The 20,507-nt window shown below is 37.9% G+C and overlaps 1 protein-coding gene across 1 annotated transcript; it reads right to left on the reverse strand.

The window, feature by feature from the left end:
- Positions 1-1,292: 1,292 nt before the first annotated feature.
- Positions 1,293-2,261, reverse strand: LOC131820933 (olfactory receptor 51S1). The gene has a single exon (XM_059156789.1). The coding sequence runs from the start codon at positions 2,259-2,261 to the stop codon at positions 1,293-1,295; it is 969 nt and encodes a 322-aa protein (XP_059012772.1).
- Between the last annotated feature and the right edge of the window lie 18,246 nt (positions 2,262-20,507).

Genomic DNA, 20,507 nt, shown 5'->3' on the forward strand with positions numbered 1-20,507 from the left:
CTGGGATGGAGCTCCCACTCAGGTTCCCTGCTCACTGGGGAGCCTGCTTTTCCCTCTCCTTCTGCCTCTCCCCCTGCTTGTGCTCACACTCTCTCTCTGTTAAATAAATTAATAATTTTTTTTTTTTAAAGGGACATGATTTCATGCAGTCCTTACTATGCCTATTTTGTTAACATAAGAACAACTGCGGACAAAGTGCACAGGAAGTCATGAAGTGAGAATTCAAAACTAGGCCTGTGCGACTTCCAACCCTTTACATGACTGCACTCTCAGTAAATAAATGAGAAGCTGGAGGTGGGAAGAAAGCGTAACTTTGGGAAAAGCAGGGTTTCTCAGAGACCACATTCCTGTTAGCTCAAGACCAGGCTGGCATAAGTTGTATGAATAGTAGGGAAAAATTACCAGTCACATGTTTTTACTTATATATGCTATATACAAATACAATCCAAAAATAAAACCTATAATTCATATGCCAATTTGGTAAAGTAGACATTAAAGCAAGATAAAAATGTTATTTCTCAATCTAACATTATGTGTGTGGAAATAGAAATAGCGAAATATTTTCTTTATAAGAGCAACAGAATACATTTTAAAACTATAGAAATAAATTTAACACAAATAATTTTATTGAAAATTTTTAAAAAGTTAATAAATGAAACATCTATCATATATTCTTGGATGTGAATGTTTATCATCATAAATGTTGATTCTCTTACATTTAATCTATAAAAATAATGTAATTCTTGTTAAGATTCCAAAACTCTTGTTGTTTTACGAGAGGGAGATCAGTCAGACTAAGAGGCTACACTAATAGATCAATGATATGTGATTATATACATGACACATATATATCAAAATCCATGATAAGGTCTGTAAAATAATGTATATACGTATGAAGAGGGCATCAAATATTTCTGTCTTCTGGTTTCTCTGCTGTGTAACTGTTTAACTCCTCCAGTTTCCTCAGCTGTTGGGATATAGATGTGGTGGGGAAAATTAACAACAACAAAACAACAACAGACACACATTTGAGTGGCTGTGGCAAGACCTAGATCCTGGCCGCTTTGTGCCATGGGTCTGTAGTGTAACAGTGGGTAGACCACTGCCATTCTCTGGAGCTTGTAAGTTTTCCTTAATATACACATGTACACTTGCAAGGACAGGGAGGGCATCCATGTATATGAGCTTATGTGTGCCTGAGTGACCATTTCAGGCACAGTGAGCTGAGTTCTTATCATGGAAACCTTTGCACTAGGTAGTCTTGAGCCACCAAATGTGGAGGGGCACCCTCCTCATTGAGCACAAGCGACCTTCTTGGGCTGTAACCTCTTGAGTATTCTCTCTCTAATCTCCTTCATCTTGACACTGTAGAGAATAGGGTTTATCAGTGGAGGAAGCAGGAAGTGGACATAGGAGAGGAGAGTATGGGCAGGCTGAGGTACTGGCACCTGGAGACGGTCAATGAGGGCCAGGAGGATCATGGGCACGTAGAAGAGGAGCACAGCAGAGAGGTGGGCTGCACAGGTTTGACCAGCCTTCCAGCGATCCTCGCTGGATCCCAAACCTTGCAACACCCTGCCAATTAGGCCATAGGAGAAGAAAATAAGCAGGGGATCTAATCCCATGGCTGACAGAACCACAAAGAGGCTGTAGACTGCACTCCAAGCTCCTGGGCAGGCCAAATGGACTATATCTGGGTGCAAGCAGTAAGAATGGGTCAGAACCTGTGGGTGGCAGTAGGGCATGTGGGCCAGGAGGAATGGCAGGGGCAGATGGAGACCCAGGCATCGGAAAGCAATAGCCAGGCCAATCTTGCTAACGACATCATTGGTGAGGAGCGTTGGATAGTGGAGAGGGCGGCAGATGGCTAGTGCTCGATCTAAGGCCATAGCGAGCAAAACAGAGGACTCCATGACAGAAAAGACATGGACAAAGAACATCTGTAGAAGGCACGCTGATGCAGGGACAGCATGGACACCAGCAAAGGCAAGACCCAGCAGGGTGGGCATCAGGGCTGTGGCCAAGCCAACGTCAGACACACTCAGCAGGAAGAGGAAGAAGTACATTGGGCGGTGCAAGGTGGAATCCAGGGCAATGACCCAGAGGATAGTACTGTTGCCCAGGGCAGAGAGAAGGTAGATGGTGATGAGTGGTATCGTCCACCAGGAGGGTACAGCTGACAGACCTGGCATGCCCACCAACAAGAAGGTGGGGGCCATTGAAGTGTTATTAGGGGCTGTATGGTTGGGGAATGTTGACATAGTTCTGGATCCACTTTGAACTCTGGAATCTGGAAAGAGATTGGAAAGATTTAATTAATATTTTGACACATTTGCATGATACTATCTAAAACAGTCTGCCTCCTCCTTCCCCAGGCCCCAGCACACACATGCTTTCATGTTCCCTCCCTTCCCTGCATACACATATATTCTAATATCTATACCATACTCATCTCTTACCTTGGCAGTTTTTCTAAAGCTGTCCTTAAATCTGTTTCTCTCGGTAGACTGTTTCCCGACTTTCCTTTAACCCTGCCTTTTCTTGTAGCTTTTCCCTAACTCATGTTCTGTCATCAATGGCAAACACCTGCAAGGGGGTCTGTATTCCTATAAATACCTTTTTGGCTCCCCTCAACTCTAGACATTCTGACTTCTGTGTTGCCTTAACACACTCACATTTCAGTGGACTTTCATGCTCTCATTAAAGTCATCTTTAATGTTGGGAGCCATGAGGCCTGGTCAAGGGCATTGCCCCACAAAGTTAAGTTTTGAACTGTTGAAGAAGGCCTAATCCTGCCGAGGGCCAGATAGCCCCACAGATAAGCATGGTCTGACAATCTCTTGCCTTTTTCTCTGATCCCCGTGTCTCTCTCAAATTAAGAACCCCTTGCTCATCTGCTGCAAACATCTCTCAGTCTTGTGGGCCAGAGTAACTTCAAGGAGGTAAATTATTCTGTACCTAGGACCATGGAGAACTTTAGATGTGTACCGCAGTAGACAGTTTCCTCCCCAGGTTGTTGTTTGTCCCAGGATTTCACAGCTGAGCCATTGATATAATACCCTGCCTCCTGCAAAGGTAACGCCTTCTCATTCCTACTTCTCTTCTATATACTTAGTTTCTCTAGATAGCTTCTCGTTTTCTATTAACCTATATCTTGTTTTCCTGAAGACCCCAGAATAAGTTACCAAAAAGCTCATATCTGTGCTACCTCCCATGGCTTTCAAGAAGCAAGACCCTGTCCCCCATCCCTGGCTCCAGTCTATACCATCGTAGCTTAACTAGAATAACGTGTGCTGAAAAAAGAGAAATTGTCTGATGAGTACTTGAGTCCTTTGATGTCCTTTGCACAAATGTAACCCCCAAGTAAACTGCCTATATAAGAAGCTCTAAAATCAGAATAAAGTGGAGATGCCTGACTACTGACCAGAACTCGCTGTGTGGTTCTCTCATTCCTCTCGCCGACATGGCCCTTCCTTCAGGGACACCTGGAACTGCCGAGGCTGGACCCGCCGAGGCTGGACCCCGGTACTTTAATTACTCCTTTAGTACTAAATCAAGGGGCACTCATATTTTCTAAACTAATGTATTTCTCAATGACCTTTGGCTGTTATGAATCCAGTTTCTCCTTTTTTTTTTTTTTTAAAATTCTACCTCTCAGAAGTTAACTGCTCAGTTCACCTTGCTGTGTTCTATCCATGGTATATCTTGGCATTTTTGAGAGGTTTTTATTTGGGTCTCTTCTTTTTCTTCAGTGGTCTTATCTACACTCAATGACTTTATACCTGAACTCTGTAGCCTGATGAATCACAAATATATCCCCTTAGATCATTGTATTTTCTCTTTACCCTGGAAATCTCTACCCTTATAGAGATATAAAAATAAATATATTTTTATATAAAAAAATATATATATTTTTATATAAAAATATAATAAATATATTTTTATATAAAAATATAAAAATAAATATATCCCATTTATTTTTATTTTATTTTATTTTAGAGAGAGAGCAGATCTGGGGAGGGAGAGAGGAAGAGGGATAGACAGAGGGAGCGGGAGAAGCAGACGCCCTGCTCAGCAGGGAGTCCTAAGTGGGGCTCTATCCCAGGACCCCGGATCATGATCTGAGCCAAAGGAAGATGCTTAACCAACTGAGCTGCTCAGGTGCCCCTGTCCCATTTATTTTAAACTCAAATAACGCAAAACAGATCTTCACAAATGAATCTTAAAATCTCTTACAGTTTCCTCAGGAGACAGTGGTAAGGAAATTGCAACAATGACAAAGGAAAAAAGAAAAAAGGGAACATATCTTGATTTTCTAAGTCAGCTGTGATACTGCCACTCCCCAATTTCCCAAAATAAAGGCCCCACAATTAACCTCACTTCACATATAATGTCCAAATATTTTGTCTAATTTCAGCAAGAAGGACTGAGCACACACAGTCTTATCTCCTTCCTTCAGTCAAATGCCCCGAAAAGTTAGAACTGAAATTCCAGACAAAGGACCACGAAATTGTGATGTGGGGAAAAGAAAAACAAAAACATGCTAAGTTATGTTCTTAGGGGAATAATATGAATTAAATTAATGCAATGTATAATTATAATAATTATAAAACATAAATATAATACATAATACATAAATATAGTTACATTTATGTATTATAATCATAATTATAAATTAAATTAATAATTAAATAAAATATGTAAATCCATTAATTTTAATAATCTTAACATTTTAACATTGATTTAAAATTTAATTAATTATATTAATAGTGATTCAATTGATGTCAATTTGATTAATATTAATTTAATTCAATAATTTAATATTTAATGATTAATTTAATATTATTAATAACTTAATATTAAATAATTTTAATAATTCTAATAAATTGATTAAAATTAACAAATTGATGATGTATAAATTGTATTATATAAATTATATTAATTATGTGAATTATATATTTATATATACATAATTATATAGATATAAATGATTTATAATAATATATTATATATATTAAACATGCATTATATATTATATATATAATATAATCTGAAAATACAATCTGAATACAATACAATCTGAAAATAAAATTAAGAAAATTTTATTCACAATAACATCAAAAATTTTAAAATAGGAATAAATTTCACAAATAATATACTGTTGTACACAGAAAACTATGAAACAATGCTGAGAAATTAAAGAACCTCCAAAATGGAAAGACATTCTGTATTTATGGATTGGAAGACTCGATATAGTCAATATAGTTAAAATATTTATAAATATGGAATATTTAGGTATCTCTCAATTATCTCCCAAATCACCTATAGTTTCAACAATACACCTAACAAAGGGCCAGAGGTTTTTTGTAAAAACTGCTCAGCTTATCTTAAAGTTTATATGGAAATGGTATGGAATTAGAGGAGCCAAAATTATTTGGGAAGAGAAAAAACAAAGTTGGGAAAGTTATACTACCTAACTTCAAAATTTATACTCAAGACAGTGCGTAAAGACAAATATACAGACCTATGGAATAGAATAGAGAGCCTGGAAGTGAGCTCAGGTATATATGTCTACTGATCTTCAAAGATGTCAAGAATATGCAATGGAGAGGAAGATCTCCTTAAAAATTGGTGTTGGGGGACACCTGGGTGGCTCAGTTGGTTAAGCAGCTGCCTTTGGCTCAGGTCATGATCCCAGCATCCTGGGATCGAGTCCCACATCGGGCTCCTTGCTCAGCAGGGAGCCTGCTTCTCCCTCTGCCTCTGCCTGCCATTCTGTCTGCCTGTGCTGGCTCTCTCTCCCTCTCTCTCTGATAAATAAATAAAATCTTAAAAAAAAAAATTGGTGTTGGCAGAACTGATATCTATATGCAAAATAATTAAATCGTACTTGTATCTTATACCATACATAAAAATCAATTAAAAATAGCTTAAAGATTTAAACATAAAATCTTTAAATCTTTAAATCTTTATGTTTAAATTTAAACATAAAGTCTGAAACTGTGGAAGAAAACATAAGGGAAAAGCTTTATGACATTGGAATTGGCAGTAATTTCTTTTTATTTTTTTAAGATTTGTTTGCTTATTTTAGAGAGTGAGTGCATGAGCAGAGGGAGAGGCAGAGGGAGAAGAAGTGGGAGAGAGAGAGGGTAGCAGACTCCCTGCTGAGTCGGAAGCCCACTGTGGGACTGGGTCTCAGGACCCCAAGATCATAACCTGAGCAGAAACCAAGAGTCTTACTTAACAACTGAGCCACCCAGGCACCCCTTGCAGTAATTTCTTCTATATGACACCAAAACACAAATAGCAAAAGCAAAATTAGACAAATGAAACTACATCAAACTTAAAACTTCTGCACAGCAAAAGAAACAGTCAACAGAGTGAGAAGTCAGCCTAAATAAAAGGGAAAATGTTTGCAGACTGTATCTGATAAGGGTTTAATATCTAAAATACATAAGAAACTCCTACAACTTAATTACAAAAAACAAATCAATTTTTAAAAGACAAAAGAACTGAACAGACATTTTTCTAAAGAATACATGGAAATGGCAAACAGGTATATAGAAAGATGCTCAACATCACTAATCATCAGGGAAATGCAAATTAAAACCATAATTAGAGATCAATTCACACCTGTTAGGATGTCTGTTAGAAAAAAAAAATAATGATGATGAGTTGGTCACAATAGAGTAATTGGAACCCTTATAACTTCATATGCCTAGTTATGTAAAACGGTGCAGCCAGTATAGAAAATGGTATGGTCCTTCCTCAAAAAAATTAAAAACAGGATTATCATATGATCCAACCCTCCTGCTTTTGGTTGTATATTCAAAAGAATTGAAATCAGAATCTTAAAGAATATCTGCTCTCCTGTCTGCACTGCAGCATTCTTCACAATAGCTAATCTATGGAAATGACCTAAATGTCCATCAGTGGATGGATGAATGGATAAAGAGAAAGTGGTGTATACATACAATGGAATATTATTCTGCCTTAAAAATGCAGGAAATCCTGCCATATGCTGCAATGGGGATGGCTCTGGAGGACTTTATGCTGAGTGAAATAAGCCTTGTTGTTACAGAAGGACCAATCCTGCATGATTCACTTGTATGAAGTATAGTCAAACTTAGAGAAGAAAATGGTGGCTTCCAGAATCTGAGGTGGAGGGAGATCAGGAATGAATGTTCAATGAGTATAAAGTTTCAGTTATGTAAGATGAATAAATTCTAGAGATCTTCTTACAACACTGTGTTTATAGTTAACTTAAAATTTTTTCAAGAGGTTAGATCTCATGTTAAGTGTTCTAACAACAACAACAACAACAAAAAGAATCACAACAACAACAAAATCTCATAACAATGGTACCATATAGGGGTTGAAAAATAAGGGAAAGAATGGGACAGAGTGTCCCAGAATGGGACAACATTTGCCACTTAAATTACTAAAAAGTTTAAATTTGGAATATTTAAGGAACTACAAATAAGACAGAGATGGGCAATCTGATGTAAAAATCTAGCAAAATATGAGATGTTATTTTATATAGGAATATATATTGGGAGTGCTTGGGTGGCTCAGTTGGTTCAGTCTGCCTTCAGCTCAGGTCACCATTCCAGTGGCTCTCTGCACAGTGGGGTTCCGCTTCTCCCTCTCCCTCTGCTCCTCCCCCTCCTTGTGCTCTCCTTGTGCACTCTCTCTCTCAAATAAATTAAAAAAAAAATCTTACAAAAAAATGGAATATATTTAAATATTAAAGAAATGTGTAATTCTCTTAGTGGTTACTAAGAGAATACATATTTACAAAATGATAAAACATTTTTTACCTGTCGTGTGAGATAAAATAATAAAATTTGATAAAATTATATGCTAGAAAAGATATTAAAAGACTGCTCTTAACCAAGGCTGTCAACTATAAAATTTTATACCTCTTTTGGGAGCAATTTGGTACATTTCATCAAAATAAAAAATTTACTTAACCTACAATTCTAGTTCTTGTTCTATCTGAGAGAAAGACCCATATGCATGAAGAGACAAAGTATTTTTTGTTTGCAAGAGGAGAACATAAGTAGAATAGAGTTCTTCATAATTCTCATATTCTGATAACTAATCAGAGAAATGGTCATGGTGCATAGTAGTTTTAATGGTTAAGAGTGAAAATATATTGTTGAGTTAAAACATATGCATGATGATTTATTCATTATGGTATCATCTATGTTTTAAAAGGCCCCTAATGCTATCCCCCAGAGAGCTACATTTGTGTCTAAGTGCCTAGAAGTCCTGGACAGATTTGCATTACTTGATTTGATTAAAGAAGTAATGGGGGAAATAAGAGGACTAATACTTAATTGAAGATAGGATTCAAAGATGACTTTGGCCTTAACCTCAACACATTAATTTTTCTTGGAAAGGTATATTCTCATACCAAATGAGTAACTATAAATTACTTAGAATAACTCCATTGTCTCATCTCAATCTTTTCTTCTGTAACCACTTTTACTCATAAACAGTGTTTTGGGTTTTGCTAAGGTTTCCTGCTGCCAGTTCTTCTGCCTTCCAAACCTTCCTCCACATAGATATCACAGTGTTCTTTCTAATTTGCAGTCTGGTAATGTGGCTGTGGCTTCTTTCCTTTAAGCCCTCTGATTTTGTACTGCTTTAAAATAAAAACCACACTTTTTTTTGGTCATAGAAACCTCTTCACCATCTGGCCCCAAACAACCTTTTACTGCTTAACTCATTTCTGTTCTACTTCTACACATGCATTTTAGCCTTCCAGGGCTATTACGATTCCTCAGAGATACCGTTAATTTTCACAAGTACAAAAAAAATACATTTTGTAAGTAGAAGGTCCTCCTCTCTCATATGTATCAAGTTCCAACTCAGACAACCCCTGCTGACCGCCTTTTCTCAAACAGGCTCTGGGCTAGATTATTTACCCTCTCTTATCACAGGGTAGCACATTCTCTGATACAGTCCTTAATTATTCTCAATTACTAATATTTCTTTCTATGCCTTCTTCAATGGAACAAATAAAGAGATGGTTGATTATTTCATTCATTGTTGTGAATCCAGTTCTTGGTTTGTATTAAACTACACATAAATATGCTTCATAAACCTTTTATACTTCCATTTTACACATTTGCAATTCTTTTTCTCTAAATTTTCTCGTGGATTTGATCCCTCTTTCCGAAATGCCCACTTAGTTTTATTCTTCTATAAACTGTCAACTTTCTCAAAGTCTTCCCATACACCCCTCATGTACGTACACCTCATATTAGTTTCTCCAAAATATTATTCTTTTCTTCAGTGGTGTCCTTTCTTCTCAGTGTGCTTCTAGTCCCCACCCTCTTGGAGTCTCTACCTCTGCCTGATGGAACCCCTCGATGGAGCCGCTTCAAAGTGGCTAGGCTTGCAATGCGGAGCACAGAGGTGGCTCCTGAATCCTACCCATTTCACAGAACATTCCTGCTCATGAGAAACAAGCTAGGCAAGCTAGGTAGTGGATAGACTTGATAAAGGCAAAGCAGGAAGAAGTCTGGGACAGATGTGTTTTGGAAAAAACCTCTGAGGCTTTTATGGGAATATTTAAAGCTCCGTGTGGGACCTTCATATTTGACAGGTTTACTCCTTCCCAGAATTTTGAAAGTGCTCTCATGTACACCTAACGAGCATACAAGAAGCACCTGTGCTTTCTGCCATTTACACTATTCAAACACAAAAAGGTGCTTACATTTGGTAGTTGATGTGTATTCCCACACGTAACAGACATATATGCACACACTCACACACATGCACACCCACGCAAACACACACTTAATCACTTTGATACCAGAAACACTCATGTAAAGAAGGTTTATATTCACTGACAGAAATATTTTCGAGGCCAATGCATATCAAACTAACAGGTATTCAAATAAAAATGTAACTTACACATACATTCAAGGGGGCAGAAATGTGTATATGCTCATTCCCTGAGATAGAAGCACTTCTGAATACCTCCTGATAGAAATGCGTGTCTCAGGGAAAAGGCGTGTGGAAGCAGAAGTGCCTGTAAGTGCGTGTATGTTGTCATCTACGCACTCATCTCCACCAACTGTGGATGCCAAATGCTCTTCACCAATCTTTTGCCACCACACCCAGTCAAAAATAGGTAAATTTAAAGATTCAGTCATTCTCCAAAACAGCAAATGAGTAACCTTTCTCTCCTCACAGACACACATATTCACCAAAAGTTCACAAACGTCCCTTCAATATGCAACCGCATGCCTCCATCATGCATATATATGGTGTGTATGTGTGTGTGTGTGTGTGTATATATACATCTGTATGTATCAGAAATATATATCATACATTTCATATATATGTGATATATATAGATATATATCTATATATATCAGAAATGCAGAGAACCGTAAACATACATCTTGAGTCCCATCTCACATCACACAATTAGGCAACTTTATTTTACTTCATGTATCTGATATATTGCTACAAAGGTAAGTAAACTCCCTTTTTCTCAAACGGAAATCTTGCTCTCTATAGATTTAATTCTATGACTCAAACCTTAAAGTGCAGGCATTGTCACCAAAATGTGTATAAACACCGAATGCTGTTTTGGGGGAGAGAAGAAAGGTTTTATTCATTACCAGATTCACTGCCTTCTATCTGAAAGACAGATGGAAATAGGATATTTGGTTATAGAGCAGGTTTCATGCTGGTGTCATGGAGAGATCTGAGCAGCCACACAGGGATAAGAGTATTATGGGCAAATTTGCTCACTTTACATATGTGTCCTACATCTAGTCCTGGCAATTGGGGCCCTCACCATAATTCTCTCGCTATTTACCAGCATTGAAGATTGTATGTCAGATAGAGTCTGTGGTTGCTGATGAATGCTGCAGTATTCGATGGCTTCAAGAAGTGGCCAATGTGTGATGATTTAGAGCATCAGCTCTCTAGCAGTTGGCCCTTAGGGGGTAAAATAGAGTAGGAAGAAATGGCTAAGACAGTGGATTTGTCTCCAAGGCAATAATTGCCCCTCCATATCCTGAGAGGCCCCCTGGGGGCCTCTGGACTGTACTGAAGGAGATCTCTTTAGTGCTGAGCACCAAGCAATCCACTGGAAACTGGTGGTATATCCCATGGATAACCACTTAACAAAGTATGAGATCAAATCAGGTACATTATTGAATACTGATATGCTAAGAGACCTATGCACATCAGGAGCACAAGAAAAACAAACATAGATGTGGGAGGGAGGAATAAAACAATCTAGGGAAGAGGAATGATTAGATAAGTTGGCCTAAATTTAGAAAATAACCTTCCATGTTCTTAGTCTCAAATCTTGGTGGATAGTTGGAATATAAGGCAACGATCAGTTCTCCTGATCCCTATAGCCAGGTGATTGCTCAGGCTGTGTCTTTACTGGACAGATAGAGCTTTGCCCTGAAGAATATGGAAACAAAAGACCTTGGCAGGTTATTATTGGGCAAGGTAAGCAAAAAATCAGGCCATATGTGGGGGACAGCAGATACCACCACTGAATTTTTGAGGTCCCCCAATTCCACCATCCAGAGTTTTGGTCACCAGTAAACTTAAAACTTCACTATGCAGTTTGGAAACATCCTTCCGTGATCTATTTGGTCAGCAACGTCTGTTCCATATGACCTCCTCATTCTAAAGCATGATGTTAAATACTCAGTCCCAATTCCAAATAGACCGCACGCTTGGTCATGTCCTTGACTTTGCACCGACAGTTACCGTCCCTTCTCTCCAGTTTTCCATCTCAGGAAACGAATTTTCCTTACTAGAACTCAGATGCTACCAGCTCCCACAGGCCTTCTATTGTATTGCTCCCTCCCAGTGAATCACTCTCTCTTCTATTACTCTGTGCACCCCTCTCCCATAAGCAAGTGCACTACTGGAACTCTTCCCCTGCCTTCCTACTGCTCTGTGAGCTAACTGAAGACAAGTACGATCTTTTGCATTTTCATCCCTGTAATAACATCTTTCCATTAGACATGAAATCAGTTTGTTGAATTCCATGAATGTTTTAAAGAGTCATCTTAGGTAAAAAATGTGTTTCACTGCCCAGATTCTGAGCGCCATGGTTCCCTCCCTTCTATAGAGGGCACCATGATTTTCTGATCTCTCCACCGGTTCCATCCCAATCCTTTAGCCCCCGACTACCTACCGGCTCTTCAAAAATTGAAGAAACTTTCTGAGAATGGTCAAATTCTTTGCCCTATTTCCTTTCTATCCTTTCAGGCTCAGAAACAGAAACTGCCACACCTATTTCTCCCTCCTCCTCCCTCTTTCTTGTTTCACCTCCACTCACTGTGCACGCCTCATTTATTTTATCACTCTCACCCTGAGTCTTTTTGTCCCTCCCCAAACCTGCTTCTCCCTTTTTGCAGTTCACTCACCACACTTGGTTCTCCCAGTGACCCTCACACACTTTGATGTTCTAGTAGACTGACTCAGGTGTACTCTTTCTGCAACTCTTATTGTAGCCCATCTGGGCGAGTGGGTGGGGTGTGGGTTACAAGAAAGGTGAGCCCAGGTGTCCAACCTCTTATTGCCTGAGCCCCATGGGGAGCCTCAGTGAGAATGCTGTGGTTATTAAGGGCCAGTTGTTCTGCCCAGAGGAAGTACCATGATGACCTTTGAACTGCAGCGGGAATGGAAGAGTCCCATCATCCTTAACATCCAGTCCTGTCATCATAGCCTGTGAAGCAGGTTCCCCTCTACCCCATACTAATCCTGAGCATCTTGTCCTTATAGGTCCTGGTGTTGTGTCTCACTCTGGCCTGTCTGCTCTTTGACCATTACCACAACCTCTCCCCAGCCTTTTTTTCAGAGAGCAGATAATGAGCCCTAGAGAGTGCCCCAGGCTCAGTCCACAGGGACACCTTCTGGTTTTGTTGCTTGTTTCTGTTTTAACTAATTGTCCTTAGCTCAGTGGGGTACCACATGGTGCTAATGGCTCTAAGGTCACAGGTTCTATCTCTGCAGAGCTCATTTAGTCATTTTGCTTTGCATCCTCAGGCTAAGCCCTAAATCAATTCAAAGACTACAGGGGTAGAGAATGGTCTCTTATCTTTGTGACAGTTTCGTCCCCATCCCTGGCCACATGCACACTGCTATCCATAAAGTCAACTCTCTCTGAAATACAACAGCTAGCTGACTGGACCCCCTCATTCCTCTGACCCAGTCATTTTGGCTCACTCTCTTTCTCTCTCTTTCCTTCTCTCTTTCTTTTCTGTACTTCGCATTTTCTCATTCTCCCTGCCATTTCTTGTTCTTTATAGATGCCGTGTTTTCTCATAGATCAGATATCACCAGGCAACCTGCTCCCCATGCCAGCTTGTAGCTTTTCCTTCACACCCTGGACATAATCAGCCCAAATCTCCATAAATGCTCATTGTGTGCCATGCTGTCCGCTGCTCCTCCCCTCCCAGAGAACTTCCAGGGTGCTTTTGTTCCTGTAATCCCTGCAGCAGACCTGGGTAACCAGATCCCAGCTCTTGGGTTTACCCAGCGCATCCCTGTTACTTCTACTCCCTTTCAGGAGATGCTGCCTTAATCTCCTATCCCCAGGGCACAGCTACACTTCTCCTGGACTCAGGTTACCCTCCTCAGAACTCCTTCCAGCAATTCCAGCAGGTGTGATCTGTTGGACCTAAAGCTGCCCTCAAACTCTGCAGCCCAAGTTTAACCCCATGGTGAATGGATCTGAAGACATGGACAAAGTCAGTCTTAGCACCTCAAACACCTGCAACTCCATAACCAGGTCCTGTCTCAGGCTCCCTGATTGGTTCAGTGAATGATTTTATATCTTTCTGTCATCCTGGGATCCAGGGCTGCCTCTTCTCTGACCTCTAAATCATAGGAAGAGCCTCATATCTATCTGTACTCTGGTTTCCCGGATCTTCAGGATAGCCATTTATTCATGTGATAAATGAACAGATGGCTTACTAGGCTGGAGGAAGGGACAAAATTAAACCATCCTTGGGTCCCTCCTTTTCTTAGATCAACATGTGTGTCATTGGATTTTATGTTTTAGGAGCCCACAGTATGGTGCTGTGTCTTTCTGATTTAGACTGTCTTGGTAAAAATCCTCACTTTGCCGCTTTCTAGCTGTAAGGCTGTGGACAAGCTACTTCACACATCTCTGGGCTTCCGTTTCCTCATCAAGAAAAAGAATTAGGATGAAATGTGAGTGAGGTATCCAGTTAAAGATAGCTGGGAGATACTGGGAGATACTGGGAGATAGCTTAAACAAGTGCTGGAGATTAAGGAGTGCACTTGCTCTGATGAACACTGGGTGTTGTTTGTAAATGTTGAATCACTACATTGTACACCTGAAACTAATATTACACGGTGTGTTAACTAACTGGAATTTAAATAAAACCTGAAAAAAAGATTCAGCAAATACCATTTTTGCTCACTGTCAATGTTGCCACAGAAATGTAGCAATTAGAACAAGAATCCATGCTAAATTTCATGACAAATTCTCAGATTGGATATCCACCAGTACAAGCTGACTACACGGCAACTATTTAACATTTGCTGGGAGGGAAGGAGTAAGCAAATGCTATGCTAGTGTTTGTAGGGGCCAGCAGCAGGCTGCCAAAATGTACCACAATGGCATCCTGGATATTTTGAAGTGAAACTACCTGGGTAACAGCCAGTGCAGGGACACTCAGACACTTTTCTGTCACTCCTAAAAGCAGGAAATATATTTCCCAACTGAAGAACAGGACATCCCTATCACCAAAGATAGAAACTTTAAAGCTGAGAAAGCTTCAAAAATAAACCTTGCTACTTTTTTACTACTAATAAAGTAAATTTCACTTACTGAAAATTTCACTTCCTTAAACTCCAAAATATCTGTTTTGTTTATTCTGCTAACTTCTCACACATTTATTTTCTCTCTGTATGAAATGTATAAAAACTGCCTACCTTGGTCATTTGTTTGGATCTCAATTTCATTATTATGCCTGTGTGCTCTTAATGAAATGTAGGGGTTTTCTTCTGTCAATCTGTTTCATGTAAATTTAACTCTTAAGTCTAGCAAGAAGAACCTTGGACAAAGGAAAATTTGTTCCTCCTCTTCATAATCTATCTAGGTAACCTCATTGCTCCCAAATAAGCTAGTATTCCCAAAAATATATGTGACAATGGAATTCAACATCTTTGCTAGGAAAAGAACATATCTACAGCCCAAGTGAGTGGACTAATAGAAAAAACAAACCAGACTTAGTCTGTAGGCTCTCTAACTCATTGGCTGTTGACTGGCTATCACTTTCCTGTATTAGAAGCTGCTCTTATGTGTGTGGTCTACTCCTCTTTCAAAGCCCATAATGGCATGTTGAATCCAACACATTTTCATGGGCAAAACTCTCAGTATATTGAAAATACAAGGTGAATTTCCATACTCTCATAAAGGACATCTATAACTAACATTATAATTAATGATGAAAGACTTAATATTTTCTCCCCAAGATTGGGGGAAAAGGCAGGAGCATATGCTGTCATCATTCTTGTACAACATTTTGCTGGAAGTCCTATTCAGTACAATGAGGGTATATAGAATGCATACAGAAACATAGATTGGAAGGGATAAATACATAACTGTGTATTCACAGATAGCATGACAGTCTATATTTAAAACCCCCCAAGAAATCTGTGAGAAGGTTCTAGAAACTTAAAGGCAAGTTTAGCAAGATGACAGGATATAAGGTAATATAAACAAATCAGTGATATTTCTACATGCTAGCAATGAGTAATGAAAAGTGGATTTTGTTAAAGTACCATTTATAATAGCACCAAAACGACACACCAGGGTATGTAGCTAATGAAATTTGTGCAGGGTTGTTATGCTGAAACTATAAAACATTGCTATTAAAAAAAAAATGAGATGACCTAAATAAATGGTGAAAATGAACACTTTTTAAGGTACCATTTCTATACAGATTGTTCTAAAGATTTAATGTAATGCCAATCTAAATCCCAGCCATGTTTTTGTAGACCTGTGTAAGCTGATTCTAATTTGTTTACCTTGGGTACCTGGGTGGTTCTTTATTTCTGCTCAAGTCATGACCTCAGAGTTGTGGGATTGAGCCCCACGTTCCACACTCAATACAGAGTCTGTTGGAGATTCTCTCCCCCTTCTTCTCCTTGTCCCTCCCCCTGCTCACACACACTCTCTCTCAATAAATAAATAATCTTATAAATAAATAAATAATGAATAATAAATTTACATACAAAATCAAAGGAACTAATATAGACAAAACAATTTTGAAAAAGATGAGAAAGTTTGAAGACTCTTAATACCTGACTTCTAGACTTCCTGTAAATCTACAATAATTGGAAGGATTTGGTTTTGGCAAAGGGATAGACACATAAATCAGTGAAACAGTATAGAGAATATACAAGACCTACAGAAATAAATCAATTTACTTTTGAACAAAATAATCATAAACCTAAGTGTAAATCATTATACTATAAAACTTTTAGAAGAGGAAGTATGAGAAAATCTTTGAGACTTTTTGGTATGCCAATAATTCCTAAATTAGACACAAAAAGCACAACTCAAAGCAAAAAACATATATAGATATCTCATCAAAATATTTTTATAAGATATCTTTTTATAAAAATGTTTCATGAAAGACACTGCTAAGAGAATTAAAAAACAAGAAAGACTAGGGATACAAGTCACAAATCACATAAACAACAACATTTTTTAATCAAATTATATATTTTTTAAAAACTATAAATTCAAAAAAATAGTAACCCAATCAGAAATAATAGGCCAAATATTTGAACAGATATTTCACCAGAGAAGATATATATGGCAATAAACACATAAAAAGAGGCTCAACATTATTAATCATTAAGAAAATATAAATTAAAACCACCATAATGAGATGTCAATATATACCTGTAAGAATGACAAAAAAAATTGATAATTGAAGTTGCTGGTTGGAACAAAAGCAACTAGGATTTTCATACACTGGTGATGGGAATACAAAACTGTACAACCACTTTGAAAAGCAATATGGTAATTTTTAGAAAGCTAGACACATACTTAAGATATACCTGGGGTATTGTATTGCATGGAAGACCGGGTGATATATGCAAACAGTGAGTCTTGGAACACCACATCAAAGACTAATGATGTACTGTATGGTGATTAACATAATAAAAATAACAAAAATTAAAACATCTATAAAAAAAGAGATATGCCTGGGATATCCACTTCTAGGTATTTAAACCAGAGAAATAAAAACTTACATACATATAAAAACCTATGTGTGAATGCTTATAAGAGCTTTATTTATAAACAAATGTCTTTCAACCACCAAGTGGATAAACAGAATATCACCTATACCCATTCAATGAAATACTGTTTAGCAATAACATGGATAAATCTCAATGCTTATGTTAAATGTAAAAAGTCAGGTTTGAAAGATTATTACTATTTAATGAACCAAAGTTATAGGGTCAGACAACAGATTAGTAGTTATCAAGGGCTTGGGGTATCAACTATAAGGGATATCAACTATAAGGGATCAAATATAAGGTGTAACATAAGGGTCTGTTTTGGGTTGATGGAACTTTTCAGTATTTGGATTAAAGAGGTGGTTACATGACTCTATGCATTTAACAAAATTAATAGAATTGCACAAAAAGAAGTAAATTTCATTGGATATAAATTTTAAAACCATTGAAAAATGGAAACTCTCGTAAGAGCAGTTGTCAGTTTCTTTGAAATTTACCTTTCAAGGCTTATCCATCATTTTTATGTCCTTCCTCTCTCCCATTTTCTCATTGTATTATCTTCTCTTGGTTTCCTCTTTTTTTCCCTTTCTTCCTTTCTTCTGTCCTTCTCAACTTCCATTTTTTTAATACAACAAATATTTTTTTTTAAGACTTTATTTATTTATTTGACAGAGAGAGACAGAGACAGAGACCACAAGTAGGCAGAGAGGCAGGCGGCAGGGGGGTGGGAAAGCAGACTTCCTGCTGAGACAAGACCCAATGTGGGGCTCGATCCTAGGACACTGGGATCATGACCTGAGCCAAAGGCTGAGGCTTAACCCACTGAGCCAACCAGATGCCCCCACCACAAATATGTTTTGATCACCTTTGCCAAACAATAAGTAGCCATGGATCATGAACTGAAGCATTTGTTTTTGACAAATTCTAGTAATTCAGTTTTTTTAAATGCTTCAGAAATGTATTAAGAATGAGTCAATAAGAAAGAATATGTTTTGGAGAAAATTTAGACTTGCATGAATGTTAAAAATTATCTTGATGTTGTGAAAACTGCTTAAGGAAAAACAAGATACATAGACTTACAAATTATTTATAAATGCATTTTCAGCTTCTCATGGTTTTTCATAAGACTTTCATAAAAAATCAAATTTACGTGGCAATGAAATAATTTAACTACATGTAATAAGACATCTGTCCAGTTCGAATTTGGTTAGTGCCAAATATTAGAATAATATTTTCTAAAGAAATTGACAATAAGAGAAACCTCATTTCCTCATGCATAACTAAAAGAAAGAAGGAACAGGGAAGAACAAGAATAAGCAAAGCAGTTTATTTTTATGTGAATAAAAAAAAAATACCTTAGAATGTAATTGAAGAAGTCTATGTGGGAGAAATAGAGGGTGTGGAATTGTAAACATTGTTCAATATAGAAAGAAAGGAACAATACTAGAAACATTTAAGGTATTTAATATATAATATTATATTTAATATATGTGTCAGGACTCTCTATTGAATGACTTACAGTTTTGTATTTACATGACTAGATGGATTGAACTATCAACTGAGATAAAAAAGTAAAGAAATAGGGGCTCCTGGGTAATTCAGTTGGTTGAGTGTTTGCCTTCAGCTCAGGTCATGATCCCAGGGTTCCGGGATAGAGCCCTGCATCAGGCTCCCTGCTCAGTGGGGAAACTGTTTCTCCCTCTCCCTCCTCCTGCTGGTGCTCGCTCTCTCTCTCTCTCTCTGTCAAATAAATCAATAAAATCTTAAAAAAAAAAAAAAAGGTAAAGAAATAGCCAGTTAAAGTATGGAGGAGAAAGCATAAAGTTGCTTTTAAAAATTATCGATTTCTACCGTTACATTGTTATGTATAGGAAAGCAACTGATTTCTGTGCATTGATTTTATATCCTGCCACATTACTGAGTTGCTATATGAGCTCTAATAATTTAGTGGTGGAGTCTTTGGGTTTTCCTTAAGTATCATGTCATCTGTGAAGAGAGAAAGTTGGAATATTACTCAGACATCAGAAAGGATGAATACTCAACTTTTGATGGATGGAACTGGGGGGGATTATGCTAAATGAAATAAGTCAAGAAGAGAAAGTCAATTATCATATGGTTTCACTTACTTGTGGAACATAAGGAATAGCATGGAAGACATTGGGAGAAGGAAGGGAAAAAATGAAAGGGGGAAATCAGAGTGGGAGACAAACCATGAGAGACTATGGACTCTGGGAAACAAACTGAGGGTTTGTGGGGGGTCAGTTAGCATGGTGTTGAGTAGTAAGGAGGGCGCATATTGCATGGAGCACTGGGTGTTATATACAAACAATGAACCATGGAACACTACTGCAGAAACTAATGATGTATTGTATGGTGACTAACATAACATAATAAAAAAATAGTTTTGGATTTGTTCATTTTGATGAATATGAGTGATGTATAGGTAAAGATGATGACCATCAGACAGATACATGTAAGTGTCTGAAACTCAACACAAAGATGAGGATCGGAGATACAGATTTGGAAGGAATCTGCTAATACATACAATTGAATGAGAAAAGCAAGAATTAAAGTAGGAAATGGAGTCAAAGACTCTAGCACTGAGGTAGGGTTAATATTGAACCTGGAAAGAGGCAATTTACTTGAACTCTGGGAAGAAAAGGATGGGTGTGGATATGTTTCAAGAAGTAGCTAAGAGAGGTAAGGTACTGAGAAAGACTAGATTAAATCATCACAATTCTTTTGAATGAGTAGGGGAACGGTTTTGCTATAGAATGTGGTTGGAAATGTGAATATTTGAGAGAAGGTGGGGTGGTTGGAAATGTGAATATTTGAAACTGCTTTTGATAGGAATGGTATTAATATCCAATTAAAGTGAATTGAAATAATTAATGGAAGATAGATTCTCTAAATCTATAAGACCATATAGTCTTATATGGTCTGACTATTGCATAGTCAGTGTCCTCCATCTTTGATGAGGTTGAAATTTAAAAGGAGAGATAGTAATTGTTTAGTTTTATATTTGTTCTGACGAATAGACAGAAAGTGAAAAGAAATCAGAGTCCAGGGACGCTTGGGTGGCTCAGTAGTTTAAGTGTCTGACTTGATCTTGGCTCAGGTCATGAGATCGAACCCTGTGTAGGGCTCCGCACTGAGAGCAGAGCCTGGTTGAGATTCTCTTAAAACATTTTGGTTGAGAGATTGGAATAAAATTAGAGTGATCC

The sequence above is a fragment of the Mustela lutreola genome, chromosome 1 (assembly GCF_030435805.1).
Source record: "Mustela lutreola isolate mMusLut2 chromosome 1, mMusLut2.pri, whole genome shotgun sequence".
Classification (NCBI taxonomy): Eukaryota; Metazoa; Chordata; class Mammalia; order Carnivora; family Mustelidae; genus Mustela; species Mustela lutreola.

Excerpts from the sequence above, each read along its gene's own strand:
- LOC131820933 (XM_059156789.1), bottom strand. The coding sequence starts at position 2,261 with ATGTCAACATTCCCCAACCATACAGCCCCTAATAACACTTCAATGGCC.